This window comes from Pseudochaenichthys georgianus, chromosome 3 (genome assembly GCF_902827115.2).
Source record: "Pseudochaenichthys georgianus chromosome 3, fPseGeo1.2, whole genome shotgun sequence".
In the NCBI taxonomy this organism is placed as follows: Eukaryota; Metazoa; Chordata; class Actinopteri; order Perciformes; family Channichthyidae; genus Pseudochaenichthys; species Pseudochaenichthys georgianus.
Window position 1 is genome coordinate 13,118,782 of NC_047505.1, and position 15,986 is coordinate 13,134,767.

Consider the following 15,986-nt stretch of genomic DNA (forward strand, 5'->3'; position numbering starts at 1 on the left):
CCCCTAATTTCTGTAATATACTTAATGCAGTTTACATATTGTTATTTACTTCTTGGTTGGAACAAATACATGTTAATATAAATTCCCTTCGTTAACTTACCCCATCCTTATTTGAGTTGAAGGACACTAGATAATCTACTTGAATACTGAATGAAATGCGCACTTTAATGTAATGAGTGTCACACAGTAACATGTTTTGACAGGATGTAAGCAAGGACATCGTCAAAGAAGACTATGCTGGCCAGCTCATGAAGATCTTTGTCGTCAGCGACAGTGCAGCGCAGGGAGACGCAAATGCTGGTCATGTGTCATCGTCATAGAGGGAACTGAGGTGCAGGATGGGTGCAAAAGTGTGACAAACGCATGCATACTGCTCATGGGCATAATCTATGCCATGAACTTGGTTTACCCACCAAAGGTAAAATACACTTTTGAAGTGTTCCAAAAGCTCTTTCTCGAGCTCAATTCGCAAAAGGTGTCTCCTAAAGTCCAGACCTTGAGCTCCAAACTTTTAGTCTAGAAAGTGGAATGTCCATCCATCCATCCATCTTCTCCCGCTTATCCGTGGTCGGGTCGCGGGGGTAGCAGTTCCAGCAGAGAGCCCCAAACTTTCTTTTCCCTGGCGACATCAACCAGCTCTGACTGGGGGATCCCAAGGCGCTCCCAGGCCAGCGAAGAGATATAATCCCTCCACCTGGTCCTAGGTATACCCCTTGGTCTCTTCCCAGCTGGACGTGCCTGGAACACCTCCCTAGGGAGGCGCCCAGGTGGCATCCTAACTAGGTGCCCGAACCACCTCAACTGGCTCCTTTCGACGCGAAGGAGGAGCGGCTCAACTCCGAGTCCCTCCCTGATGACCGAACTTCTCACCTTATCCCTAAAACCCATCTTGGCCGCTTGTATCCGCGATCTCGTTCTTTCGGTCATAACCCATCCTTCATGACCATAGGTGAGGGTAGGAACGAAAATGGCCCGGTACACAGAGAGCTTTGCCTTCTGGCTCAGCTCCCTTTTCGTCACAACGGTGCGGTAAAGCGACTGCAGTACCGCTCCCGCGGCTCTGATTCTCCGGCCCATCTCACGCTCCATTGTTCCCTCACTCGAGAACAAGACCCCAAGATACTTGAACTCCTTCACTTGGGGTAAGGACTCATTCCCTACTTGGAGTGGACAGTCCATCGGTTTCCTGCTGAGAACCATGGCCTCAGATTTGGAGGTGCTGATCCTCATCCCAGCCGCTTCACACTCGGTTGCGAACCGATCCAGTGAGTGCTGAAGGTCGCAGACCGATGAAGCCATTAGAACCACATCATCTGCAAAAAACAGTGGTGCAATCCTTAGTCCACCGAACTGCAGACCCCCTCCCCCACGACTACGCCTCGAAATCCGATCCATGTATATTACAAACAGGATTGGTGACAAAGCGCAGCCCTGGCGGAGGCCAACCCTCACCGGAAATGGGTCCGACTTCCTGCCGAGGACCCGGACACAGCTCTCGCTTTGGGAGTACAGAGATTGGATGGCCCTGAGTAGAGACCCCCTCACCCCATACTCCCGCAGCACCTCCCACAGTAACTCCCTGGGAACTCGGTCATACGCCTTCTCCAAGTCTACAAAACACATGTAGACCGGATAAGCGTACTCCCAGGCCCCCTCCAGGATCCTTGCGAGAGTAAAAAGCTGATCCGTTGTTCCACGACCAGGACGGAATCCGCAGTGTTTCTCCTCAATCTGAGGTTCGACAATCGGCCTGACCCTCCTTTCGAGTACCTTGGAGTAAACTTTCCCGGGGAGGCTGAGTAGTGTGATGCCTCTGTAATTGGCACACACCCTCTGATCCCAAAGTTGTTCTGGAAAACTGTCCGACACCTCAGGAGGGGGAAGCAGGGAACCATCCAAGCTGTGTACAGTAAGGATGGGATGTTGTTGACCTCAACTGATGGAGTGTTAGGGCGTTGGAAGGAACACTTTGAGGAACTCCTGAACCCGACAACTCCGCCCTCTATGTTAGAGGCAGAGCTGGAGTATGACGGGGGATCAACACCAATCTCCCGGGGGGAGGTCACTGAGGTCGTCAAACAACTCCACAGTGGCAAAGCCCCGGGGGTGGATGAGATCCGCCCGGAAATGCTGAAGGCTCTGGGTGTTGAGGGACTGTCATGGTTGACACGTCTCATCAACGTTGCGTGAGAAAGTGGAATGTAATAAGTACATTTAGTTAGGTGCAAACTAGGGATGCACGATATTGGTTTTTTGAAACCGATACCGATAACTTCCTGCTTCTTGATAGAGATTTTGAGGGACAACTGGTCCGCTTTTCAAATCTCCGCGCGTCCCTAACAAGCTGGTTATCATACAGGAAGGAATCCAGAACATACAAGTATCCGTTAAACAATAATCTACTTTAATGGTAATATGACAATGCAATACAATCAATACATTACCATACAAAGCCATATCATATCATATGCGTAATGTCAGGAATATGCCTACTCCTGGCCCTTGTTCACGGGCTGCCACGACCTTCCGGTCCGGGCGGCGTGAGAAGAGAGGCAGAACAAAAAGCTGAATAGGCTTTCATACCAACAGAAACAGGAAGGGGTGGAGTTTACTCAGCCTCCACACACACACACACCCCCCCACATTCCAGAGACCTCAGATGTGTCTTATAGGATATTTCCTTGCTTCCAAAGATAACACAAATATTTCATCTCTCATATCTCCAACTTCTGGTTACACAGAATACAAAGTAATTAAACCCACACATATACTATTCAAGATATGTAGACTTCCCTGCAACATGACATGCTAGAGATCTTAAGCAGAATATACTCTTCCCCCACCTAGCACCCTGTCCTGCATACCTACACCTCCCTCATAGGGCAATAAAACCCTGTTTACTCTAACCAGCCCTTGTTTATAGCCATTTTAGTCCTCACATTTATGAAAGGATAAAACAGAGAAATCAATATAAAACACAAACACAGGTATTGTTTGAACAGTATTCCCTTAACTGCTACTATTGATAATTACCAGAGAAACTTAAGGGACCTCTTTTAATATCTGGAAATTGCAACAAGACTTTCTGCCATTTCAAATGTAACACACTTCTTAAATATCAGATGCTGCATTCTCAAGACCGATACCGATAACCGATAATAATATAATATATATATATATATTAAATGTACCTGTAGTTTTTGCACACCTGGTGGTAAAAAAGACTAGTAGTGAGCAAATGGCATGAGCATTACTACTATGAACAAAACAAAGCCAAGAACAGTTTTGACTCTTCAAAGTGACCATATTTATTTTCCCAAACAAATCTGGCAAACTTCTTGCCTTTTTCAAAAGCCTCGTCGATAGGTAAAAGCCCCGGTGCCTTTGCAGCTGGCTTTGGATTCGCCGCTAGTTTCTATAGGCCCTGACCGCAGCACACGGAATGGGGCGTGGTCAGATGTGGGCGGGGCTGGACTTCCGATGGGCGGGGTGTATGGATATCCTAATGAGAAACAGCATCATCTGCTGGACAACTACAAGAAGTACAAATCTGCACTCGACTAAATATAATTTAAAAACTAAATATAAAAACTTCATACTAATTAAATGCATGAATGTATTTAAATATACCTTTTTATACCACATGTGCAATGTGGTATAGAAAGTCATATTTTCTATATTAGTGTATTTAAGTTCATTATTTAATATTTATTTTAATTGATTATTCATTTAGTCAGTTCTGTGCATACTCATATCTAGTCCATATATTTCAAATGATACATTGCACTGCATTTCATAGAATGATAGAAAAAGCATTTATTATTTACAACATTTATCATATAACAGAACAATCATTGAGATAACAGAACCGAAAAAGCAAATACAGTAAATATGAAAAAAACAAACCAAGTATATTAAAAAACAAGCTATATAACAGTGAAAGGCTTTGCTGATGCCAACATTCAACCGCGTTCTTCAAAACAGGCATGAACCTTAAGGTTTTCTTTATCAATGCACTGCTCAAAAAACATGAAATAGTCCGACTCAAATTTGAACCTGAACATAAATGCTGTGCTGCCTGGGGATGCTCCAAGCGCTCAGAGAAAGGAGTATGAATGTAAGGTTTCCCCACTGACACAGAGAGGAGGAAAGAATGGCTGGCTCAAGTCAGCAGGAGCAATTTAACTATCACAAAAGACAACAACAGGTAATCATATTTTTCACAAAACGAAGACCACACCATTGGGAAGCTTAACGTCTGTTTAATAAAAATAAGGAACAGGGAGAGGCTTGCAAAGCTCTGGGAGTTGAGACTCAGGTGCAGGGTGAGGGTCTCATTGCAGGTATTTAGGCTCCATTGAATCCCCCTGGGGTTCTTGTGCTGAAAGAGGGAGACAGGAGAAAGGGTTAGATACATCTAGCAACCTAGAGGATGGAAATTGCTGACCTATTTTAAACGTACCTTGTGTTTTCACTCTCACTTAAGTCCCTCTCCCCATCAATCCAACATCATGCAGCTGAGCTGCAACATAATACAGACAGGTAATAATCAACAGAATCACAAGGACATTATATGACTCTGCTAAAAACACTCACCCATAAATTACGTTTTTGTTTACCGTTTGGAAGTCTCAAATATCCACTCTAAATCCATATCGATAGCGATGTATCACAAAAATAGCTCTATTCCTTATTATTGTGTAAGTTAACTATATTATACTAGCTTGAACTCCAAAATGGATATCCTCATTTCACCACCTCCACCCACTACAATCACACGCCCCAATGTTATATTTAACTAATATGTAACTCCCTCCACCCCGGATAAAAGCACGTTAAGAAGCCCCTTTTCTCTAATTCCATAACGTTGGATGAAATAACATGAGGAGAACAGATTAATAGGCTGTTCGTGGTTAACGTGTGTTGCTAACTTTATCCGGCATTCTAGCCTAATCTGTTATCTGTAAACGTTAAATATACTGATTGAAGGGATAATCCACTAACATCCTTTAATACACATGTGTAGTTAATTTGATTCAGATGTTCTGATAATATCCGCAATATAAATCTTTAAACGTCTTCTTACCTTTAAAAGTCCATCACGAACAGTCTATTATGCTACAACTCTACTGCGCTGCTAGCCGCAGATCCTCTGGTCCATTGGAGTGAACGGAGATGTCGGAACTCTTCTCTGGGCGGAGTCGGACATCCAACCCCACCTTCTCGCTAGTTTAGCAGCGCAGGCGTCTTTGCTACGCTTTTAACACACCATCGTATGTTTCAGATGACTAATCAGGTTGGAAGTATTATAGCTGGTTGCCTTTTTCCCTCCTCGTCGAACTTCTGCATTGCATTTGTTAATAGTACAAATAGCAAGCGAACTATCTAACTCTGAAACTTTGAAATAGTCCCATACTACCGACGACATGTTTGTTTACTGTCCTGGCTTCACGGCCGCACACCATTTACGTCACAGCCAGGCATGAGAAGGGAGTGCTGGATTTGTGAAAAACTCCCCTCTTCCTAAACCACTAATACCACAGTACTGGCAAAACGGGAGGAGCCGAGTGAAAAACAAGCGCCCCTCATCCCAATCCACCCACACCGCAGTATTTTTTCCTCTTTTTTACCCAAAAAATATATTGTATATTATCAGGGCTATTAATACTTTTATCGGGTTTATCGGGATGACGTCATAATTCCTAATATCGGACCGATAATTATCGTGCACCACCAGTGCAAACTGTTGGTACTTGCCTTTGTTTTCTTCTTCATAGCACTGTGTACTTCTACTCTACTGTAACTCCATTTAAAAATGGAAATATTGTCATTTTAACTTCAGTTCTTGAAGTTAGTTCATATTTCAAAATGTTGGATTAACCAATTCAAATAATCATAAAAAATACGATTTTTAGGGTTTCTTTTTATTTATTTTCCTTCGTTTTGTCCTCAAGTCTGATTGTTGTTGGTGGTTTTTTTTGTAACTTGTGTTGTGATTGTACATAGTATTTTTCTAAATGTGTGTGTGTGAATAAAAACATATTTTGAAAAATGTATTCACGATTTTGTACATTTACATTGTTATATATGTATTGAAAGTGTTGTAAGCTGTTGTCTAAAACATGACAAAATAAAGTTGATTTTGTTAAAGTGTTTGTTGTTTCATGTTTTGTAGTAGCCTTAGGCTTAATATAAGAATGTATAAAAACTAATGGAAATAGAGCTGATGTTTAATGTAGAAGAAATTATATGTAAATATGAATTAAATATTTTTGCAATAAAAATAAAGAATAGCAAGTAAAAACTACCTGAAAAGCTAAATAGTTTTTACTGGAGATTTGTAATAAGATCCAAATGTAATCGTAAGTCAAATCTACTATGCAATAGTAAGTACAATGAGTCAAATGTACTATGCAATAGTAAGTCAAATCTACTATGCAATAGTAATTAAAATCTACTTACAAAAACTGAGTGTGACAGTAAAGTTTACTCAAGTGCCTTTAATAACAAACACTTCTTAACTGTAAGTAGATTTTACTTGAAATATAAGATGTTACATTTTGTTACCTCGATTTTCCTAAGTAAATGTTACTCCCCGTTTTTTTCAGTGTGTGAAATTGTTCCTTCCTCAAAAACAAAAAAATAATACTTCTGCAGTCTAGCTGCAGCTTCTAGTAACGGTCTTCTGTTTAAAAAAAGGATACTGAATGTCCTGAATGTGGCATCACACACATGACTTAAGTCTGAACACAGCAGACAACAGTCGTATTAACAGCATTATAAAAACAAAAATAGTGCATGTGGGTGCACTGCACACTTACATTCTCTGTCTTACTGTTACATAAATCCCATGAATGTATGAGATTAAGTTAGCTTCATCAGTCATTAAGTGAATAATAAAGTTTCTATCGGGTCACTATCAGCCTGTCACTCATTATTTTCAGTGAGGGGGCGGGGTTTGGAGGAACCGAGAGGAGACGGTGATCGCGGAAGCTTCCCTCCTGCCTTCACAAACTTTACACAAGTATAACTGAAAATAGCAAGAGGACATTCATACTCTGCAATCCAAGACTTGATTAAATCCACCAAAAACCTGACATGACGATAACGAGTGTTGTGTGTCTCTGTGCCGAAGCGCCAGGCCTGATTCAGAGCGGGTCATTCTGCCGTTGGTTCTGGACTGGTGTTGCTGGAGAAAGCAGACTGGTCTGTGTGTGGTGTCGCTGTGCCGCTGTCACGTCTGTTCCTTGATATGAACCAATTTGATATTGATATTTGTGTGACAGAAACAATTCTAAAATAAAAAACTTTATTGTCCGGCCGTGGCCGAAAAATCAAGAAGCAACCTCACTGCGCCAGTGTGCGAACTATACCACGGTCTCCGGGGGATTTTTTTGTGTTGCGGGGGGGGGGGTAAATGCTGATCTGTGCATTAATAGCAACAGCACAGACATAGGCCTATTATAAAGAGAAAATCTGTTGCACACGGGGTGGTGCCACAGGTCTACATTTACATGAAACGTCCCGATGGATCATGTAAATGTCAACAGATTTCCCGAGCATGTATGGGCTACGCAAACTTCAATCAACTTGATAATAAATAATCCACGGACCACCAATGTAACGTTTGACTGTTTAATTAATTAATTAATCAACTTAAAATGACTCAAATGTGATCCACTCACTCCACTGTTGGCTGGTCCAGCCAGCCGGCGGCTACGGGACCACCGCAGCAACTTCGCCCCCCATCTCGAGCAGCAGGCAAGGAGGAAGAGGAAGAACAGGTGGGGTGGTCATCAGCAGCATCATCATCTTCTTCCACATCTCCTTCGATCTCTACTACTGTATGGTAGTTGTAGTCATCAAGTTAGCTTCTCTTGGCTCGTCTTCTTGTGTCTCTTCAGCCCCCAAGTTAACGTTAGCTGTCAAGTTAGCACTAGCACTGACGTTAGCTCCCTCCTCTCTCGGTTCTGTTGTAGCAGCAGTCACAACGTACGATGTGCTACCACCAGCTACATTCGGTTGGTCTTCTTGATCAGGTTGTTTGGCCGTCTTTTTAAAGAAAGTTGTTTTTTTCTTTTCGACATTTCAGCAGCAGCAACAATGGCTGGTAAACATGCAGTGCCAAAACTAAACGAGCTTGTGAGTGAGTGGGTAGTGGGTGGAGCTGCGGGCAGCGTGCAAGCAGGCGACACTTTTTTCATGAATCATAAACTCTAAATATAATTTTATTTCACTTATTTTACACTTATTTGGTCATCATATCAGTATTTTAGAGAGCTCCCCCCAAATTTCACAAACCATGTTCCCAGGGGAGCTCATGTCACCACTAGGGGAGCTATAGCTCCCCCTGCTCCCCTCCAGTTCGCACCCTGCACTGCGCTATAATCGATAATCGAGCGGCGAGCTACTGAAAAGATCGACGTGTTGGAGAGCCCTGGTAAACATGAATCCCGTTCTAGTGTTCATTTACCGTTTTGTATTCTCTTCGCAATGCTTAATCGATTTGAAACCAAGTCTAACGTTTACGTAGCTTAAACTTAACGTTAGCTTTCTAGCTAACACAACAAATTCACGCACCTTTCTCTGTGGGGTTTTTTGTAGTGACGAATGAAGTTGGATGTTGTGGTGGTCGTTTCACTGATCTTTATGCTGCAGACCCTGCATACCGCTGTTTTCTTCTTATTAGCGTCATCGACAAAATAATCCTTGAATCCAAACTTGACTATTTTTGGAGTAACGCTAGCCGCGGCCATGTTAACTGAGACTCCTGCCGTCTAGTGGGTTGCCAGGTTAGCGCGCACGGCGCTATAATCACGTTTCAAAAAACTAAATGTAATATCTCAGTACAAAAACAAACGCAAATATTTAATTTTAAAAAGTCTAGTCCTTTCAAGTCAAGTCTCAAGTCATGAATATCAAGTCCAAGTCAAGTCTTTTATAAATGTTAGTCAAGCAAGCCTCAAGCCCAAAAATATGCGACTCGAGTCCCCATCTCTGCTATCTACATACATAAGAGTATAATTAATATTTATACTATCAGTTAAAATAAGTGCTTCAACATAGTTAACATTGCAGGAAAGCAATATATTAGACGTTGACCTGTTGAACTCCATAACTCAAACATATCCAGGGTCTGTTAAACTGGCTTCGTAGTAGGCCTGGGCACAGGTTGCTGCATAGCAACGCTAATGTCAAAGACACAAACATTATTTTACCAGGATGCAGTGACACAAATATTTGGGAAGGCTTAGCCTTCCCTAGCCTATAGTACCCGCGGCCCCTGGTGGGGCAGCATTTTCTCCTCTCCTTTCGTCAAGGCAGGTCCAGTGGTTCCTAAGCTAAAGGAGGTTATAAAGGAAGTTTGAAACCTCCTTTTCTATCATCTAGAGCAGTGGTACTCAACCTTGTCCTAATCAGGAGCCACATTGACGAAAAAATATTTTTGCAAGAGCCACAATCCAAAAACGCTCCTTTCCTCCCTGAAACCATTATGCATTTGAGAATATGGATAATAGTAATATGTTACTAAGGAATGAAAAGCATAATGTACAGTGCAATAACTGTGATTTATTATTTTCACTGCAACCACAAAACACACATTGCTGACTGCCCATAACAACAGATAACAGACAGCATGTTTACTGATCATCACAGGATGCCTCTGTCGCTCTTTCACTCGTATTTGTGTGGAATACGTTTTTTTGAGCAGTTCGGTTCTGTTTGAGTCTCGCCAGCTTTTCCGCCCTCAACTCTCCACCTTTCGGAAAGTCGGTACTGAACTTCGGGTGTTTTGTGTCGTGATGGCGCTGCAAATTGGACCTTTTAAATTGTGAAATGACGTTGTCACAAAGCAGGCAGATGCATTTTCCCGAACCGGTGGAGACGAAGAAAAACTCGAGTTCCCAGTCCTCTTTAAATGTTCGATATTCCTCTTCATATTTTCGTTTCCTATATTCCTTTACCATTTTTGCATAGTGCTGTAAGCTAGTTTTCCCAGTGTGACGGAGCAATTATCTCGCGCACCTGCAATCAGAGCGCGAAACCTGAAATAATTTAGAGCGCGAAACCTGAAATAATTTGTGATTGGTTGTTCAGAGGGATGGGGGGGCGGCTTAATAGACTGATGTGTGTGATGACTGGTGTGTGACTTGTGAGTGATAATGAAATGTTGATTAATTCTGCTCTGCTGACAATGTCTTTTGTTTTCGTTTTTTTTTTTTAAATTTTTTTTAATTATTATTATTTTTATTTTTTTTAAGTGGGACTTAAAAGAGCCACAACTAGTCTTAAAGGAGCCGCATGCGGCTCGCGAGCCGCGGGTTGAGTATCGCTGATCTAGAGTATTCGAACGGCACTTATCATGGCTGCCACTGAGGGACCTCCGGGTCATTTCACTCAGTTAGGAAGGTTCCTAAGCTAAATGGACTATTTGACTTCAGCCTCTCTCTCCTTCTCAGCGTAGCGCCGCGCTCTCTCCCCTGAGGAGGAGCCCGAGGAAGAGCCAGCGGCATGTCCCAACCACACGTGACATGACGCCACTGTGGCCAGGGACATCACACGTCCAGCTGCGGCTACACGTGGATCAGATTGTTCATCTGACCAATGCAGCGATCCGAATAATCGCTCCCATCCTAAGGCGGGGGGGCGGGGGTGTCCTGCTGAGGGGTGATCAGTAAGACACCCAACACACCGAGATTATTGGCCGCCGTCACAATCTGCGTTCCGAGCCGGAATATTTTGTCCAAATATTCCAGGATATCTCCGTCCTGAGGCAGCGGGGGTAGCGGTTACCGCCCATCCAGCTGCCTGTGGAAGCAGATGGGCCGCCAGGCTCTCATCAAGGGGGGGCACGGGCACGCTGGGACACACTGTGTCCGGGCGGCCCTGCACCCTAAGTAATCCCGACATAGCTGCCACTGGAGCCTTCGTTTGGAGTGGCTGTCGCCACGTCGCCTCCACACACTGCCAGATATCTGGCAACGGGGGCGAAACAGGCCGTAGAACCCCTGACGGAGGCGGTTAACCCACTTCGGTGGCAATGACGGGGGGAGCGGTAGGCCTACACCGCAGGGAAGTCCTGACATGCACACTTGTGCGGTGGACCCTCCTGGACGCCGGACCCGGAAGCATCAGACATCGAGGCGTCCTCGTCGTCTTCCTCCTTGACGAACGGGGCCGCCCAGCCCGCCGGAATGGCGAAAACTAATGGCACCTCCCCGGCGACATCCTGTTCCTCAATTTCCACCACCTCGAGCTCCAGACGGCGCCAGCGGCTAAGTCGTGGGAGCACACGGCAGGCATTGCAGAATGGAGACTGGGTCAGGCCGTCCACGGCGTGGTCAGGCCCCAGACACTCAAAACAGAGGCGGTGGGGATGGGCACCTGCGATTGAGCCAGGGCATGTAGGACAGGGCCGGGGCTCAAGGAGTGGTGAGTCCATGATTCAATTATTTCTCTTTCTTTTCTCGTTTACGTCTCAGTTGTTTTATCCTGCTCGCTGCAGAGAAAAGGATGACAGTCAGGAGGTTGCGCGCACATTCAGGTAGGCCAAGGGGGCGGCTACATTTATAGATATCTCAGTAGGTGAATGCTTGCATAGTATGGTTGAGAGGTAGTACCCATAGAGTCCAGTAGAGGGCGGAGCCTGTGTAAGATAACCTTCTGTCTCTTTATTCCAGTCTTGGTCTCTCTGCTGCAGTAATGCTTGGTGTTGATGTGGCTGCCTGTGCTTGGATAATCAAAATATGTCATTATGAACAAATATGGTTGGGGGATATCGAGTCCCATCTGGAAATCAAAGCAATAGTTGAGAAATAGAAATGGTTACTTCAGCTCAGCAGTAAAATTGGTGCCCCACTGAGAGATAGGCAGCATAAGGAACATACCGTATGTATTGTGTGCACACACACACCTACCTAAGGCATGTATTCATCCATTGCATTGGGAAAAGATGCATGCACGCTCAAATTGCTCTAAGTATGCTCTCACCCACACACATACCTTCCTCCTTCACAGCCAACCTGATGCTCAGTGAACACGTATATTTGTGTATGTTAGCCTAGCCGACATGATTGTTGTGTGTGCGTGGTTCCCAGCTTGTGGTGTCTGGCTAACAGCGTGCCGGTAAACAGCATGCAGCCGAGACGATGGGGGGACTACAGGCGCCATGATTCATGCAGACGGGTTGATTAAAGAGCAATCGCTGCCCCCGTGGCGCGAGAAAGGGTGGAATAATCACCGCACGAAAACATGCTTTATGTTATGAAAGTTTATGAGGGGGGAAAAAGTTATCGGACGTCGAACATTGACAAAAAGCCCAATTATGAGTGGCTTTTGGTTACATTTGTCTTATCTGTTTTTACTTCCTGTCTTTGTCTGTTTTCCTGCCTTTTCTGATTGTCAGTCCTGGCCTTTTTAGTTTCACCTGTTCCCCATCAGCCCTACAATGACCTGACCTCTTGAACACCTGCACTTCATCTCTTCCTCAGTTCTGCTTGTGTTTAAGTCCTGGTTTTTGTTAGGTTCTTGTTTGTTGGTTATCTGAAAGTGCTGTTCTGTTCTGCCGATGGGAAAAGCTTGAAATGAAGGCTAAAAGTTCCTGTTCCCTGCATTTGGGTGCACCCTGATCCACTTGCTGACACATTTTGGTACCGACAACATTGTTTCTTGGAACATGAAGAATATTCTAAGATTTTCTTCTGATTTTATATATTTATGACCAGATTGTTGGTGTGGATGAGTCAAGTAAAGCCTTTAAGCCATTGTTCTGCGAGTCTGGTTTTAAAAGTGGCATTGTCATTGCTCTTCTGAAGTCTTCCAGCCAAACCCCTTCACACTGTGAAGAGCAAACCTACACTGTTCTCTCTCAACAAAGCGGAACCTCGCACTATCTAGACTGCACCCACACTCTGCATCATCCTCTCCTCTCCCTCTTTACCCTTTTCCACATCATTCCTTTAAGAAACTGGCACTGGCCTCCCATGCTGTGGTTTGATCTAGTCATTCACACCCAGGACATTGTTAAACCATACACACTCCAACATGTGCATTTCGGTATGAATTGGTCCATTTGGTTGTTATTCCTTCACTGCGAGTTGGGCCCATGTATCCGTCAACAACATGATCTCTGACCCCAACCATGTTCAGCAGGGAATATGTATTCTTACCATCATATCGGAGATATGGGGTCTCACAATTTAATAGGTTGGACTGAAGTACTCCTGTATGCGTCACTCAATCCTCCATGCATTATTTCAGGGGATAAATCCTAGATTAAATGTACGTTAGAGGGTCGTGATCATCTTCTCTTCAGTGAATCTCGTCTTGCTGTTTGTCTGTGTTCATGTGGCAAGCAGAGCTGCTGAGATGCAAGAAAAATGTCAACTTTGGTCTGACAATAACATCCTATCCTATCCTATCGTATGGCTTGTTTGCCATCATGGCTAAAGAATAGTGGAATGGCTCCTCGTTAATTGAAAACGACCCTAAACGCTATACATTGGCCGATAATTAAAAAGCAGTTTGAAACCATTGCAGTAGCACTTTGTTTGATTGTAAGTTGCTTTGTTGTGTCAAATTCCCCTCCAATGCTGCTGTGATCCATCGAAAAGAAAAGAAAGACAAAGTAGATTATCAAGTTGTATTACCATAACCGTACAGCAGAGCGACCACTTACAACGTGACTGGATCAAATGTTTGACGGACACAGATATTTTCATAGCGTTAACATGAATGGAATGTACAGGAAAAAGTGTTCTCCAGCTTGTTCCAAATGATTCAGCAGCAGTAAACTTGACAAGCGGAGAGTATGTGAGGGGAGAAGGAAATGCAGAAGGCATATGATCATTGATTACTAATGCCTCAAATAAAATCTCATAAAAACGTGGATCCAAGGGTGACTGGCACAATCCTATAGTATATCCAAACATCGAAATAACATGTCACAGATCCACTGTACACCTGACAAAAATGTAAAATCATAATATTACGGACCATAATAACTTAAGTAAAGGCTTTTGAAACCAGATGCCTTTCAAAATACAACATGTAAGCAGGCTAAAACGCTATTGTCCTTTCCTGTTCTCTTGATGGCTTGTAGCTTTAAAGGTTTCAAAAGGAGAACACTCAACAAAACAACAACATATATATATATATATATATTACAACAACTATTTTTTTCGCGTTGTCTTTCCAGTTACAATGTGGTCATTGAAATGATGACTTTGACAGTTCATGCCATGGACTCATGGTCCATGATTTCTCTCTTTCTCTTCTTTTTTGAAATGTATTAGTCAAGTACTCCAGGAAGAAAACACACACGTATGGAGCATAGTTCTGTGTGTTGTTGTGAGTAATCGCCCCCAAAGGGCCTCTGTGGTGGTGTATTCGTCCGAGGCCTGAAGCCACAGAGGTAACGGAGCTCTACTGGCTCTTGCTGGCACAGGACTTGCAGCACTGCTGTCCGTAGAACTTGTGGTTACACACGCCGTGCTGGGGAACCAGGTGACACCAGCTGAAGTGGTCCACGCAGTGTTCATCTGCTGATAAAACAAAATAGATAAGGCACATTTAAGAAGCAGTTTAAACCAAAATTAATCAGTGGATTTTTTTTTTAATTCATTGATAAATAGTTCTGCCAAGAAATAATGTCCCAGAAACCAGAGGTAAATATCTGAATTGGTTATTTCATCTAACCTTTAGTCTAATACCAAAGCATACTTTACGTACAATGATATCAGGGTATATGCAGGAATCCTGGAGTCAAATTTAAGACCTTTTTTAAGACCCTTTTCATACATTTTAAGACCTCATCGCCACTTCGAGTTTTAACCGGTTACCTTGGTGACACACTTAACCTCACATTTACTATATACAGTGTTGATTGTCCTTCCTCCTTATCTTCCAACCATTTGGACGCAGACTTGCATTTCCCCATAACGATGTTGTTTAACAACCGGCGTAAACGGAGCTTCGCGCTATCAAGCAGTGAGCGCGCGATGTCCTGTTCAGATGACGTCAAATCCAACGGGATGCCATCAATAAACTCCACAGAATCACACTACACACCTACGCAATGATTACATTCAGGCAGACTGTTGAATACAACCTCTTTGGACCATTTATATACTTATTGAAAACAAGCTACAAAATGTAATACCTTGGAAAATGCCGTTTAATACTTTTTAATAGCCTTCATTTCGCTAAATTGATTTATCAATTTTTAAGACCCCGTGGACCCCCTGGATATACAAACCAGTGGTACATATTAAACATACATAACCTGAATTCTTTCAGCCTTTTTTTTACTTGAATAATTACTTTGAAGATTGATTTTTAGTGTCTTTGAATCATCATTTAATGAACTAATCATTCCAAAACTAGTTTAAGGAAGTATAAGGAAGTATAAAAAAGACAAATCTTTGCTCAGTTTATTATGGTGTGGCTCGAAATGGAAATGAAGCGACAACATTAATGTTAGCACTAGTATTTTTGCATCTAGCACCTTTATTTGGTTTTAAAATAACCTGTTTGTTGTAATTGTATGTATTTCATTTCAGGGATCCCATCGGTATGACAGGCAGTTGATTTGTTGGAATTAATGAATACACTTATATTACATTTAAGGGGCCCTGGCATTATATAAGTTTGAAAAAGTGGAACTTGGAGTAGAAAGGTTTGAGAACTACTGGTGTTACACAATCTGAGGATGTTATTTGTGCTAAATGCTAATCTTAGCAGGCTATCAAGCTATCAGTGCTAATGCTAACAGGCAGACATTTAAACATAAGGTTTAGCAAGTTCATCATCTTGGTAATGCCAAGTTCAAACTAGAAAACTAATACATATCCTATTATCCTCAGCTATTCTGTGTTATCTGGAGCTAAAGGAAAAAAGGGTGGCTTATGAGTGCAGCTGTCAATATATGCAAACGCATAGCCTACTGTACAAATGTACTCTTAAAGATCAACTTGACCTTCTTCTGA

At 43.0% G+C, this 15,986-nt stretch overlaps 1 protein-coding gene across 1 annotated transcript in view; it reads right to left on the reverse strand.

The window, feature by feature from the left end:
• Nucleotides 1-13,662: 13,662 nt before the first annotated feature.
• adamts18 (ADAM metallopeptidase with thrombospondin type 1 motif, 18) overlaps nt 13,663-15,986 on the reverse strand; it is an 89,494-nt gene continuing 87,170 nt past the window's right edge. Inside the window, exon 24 of the mRNA XM_034103802.1 lies at nt 13,663-14,540. Coding sequence (XP_033959693.1) covers nt 14,425-14,540 — 116 coding nt within the window. The 3' untranslated portion in view covers nt 13,663-14,424. The remainder of the gene's footprint in view (nt 14,541-15,986) is intronic.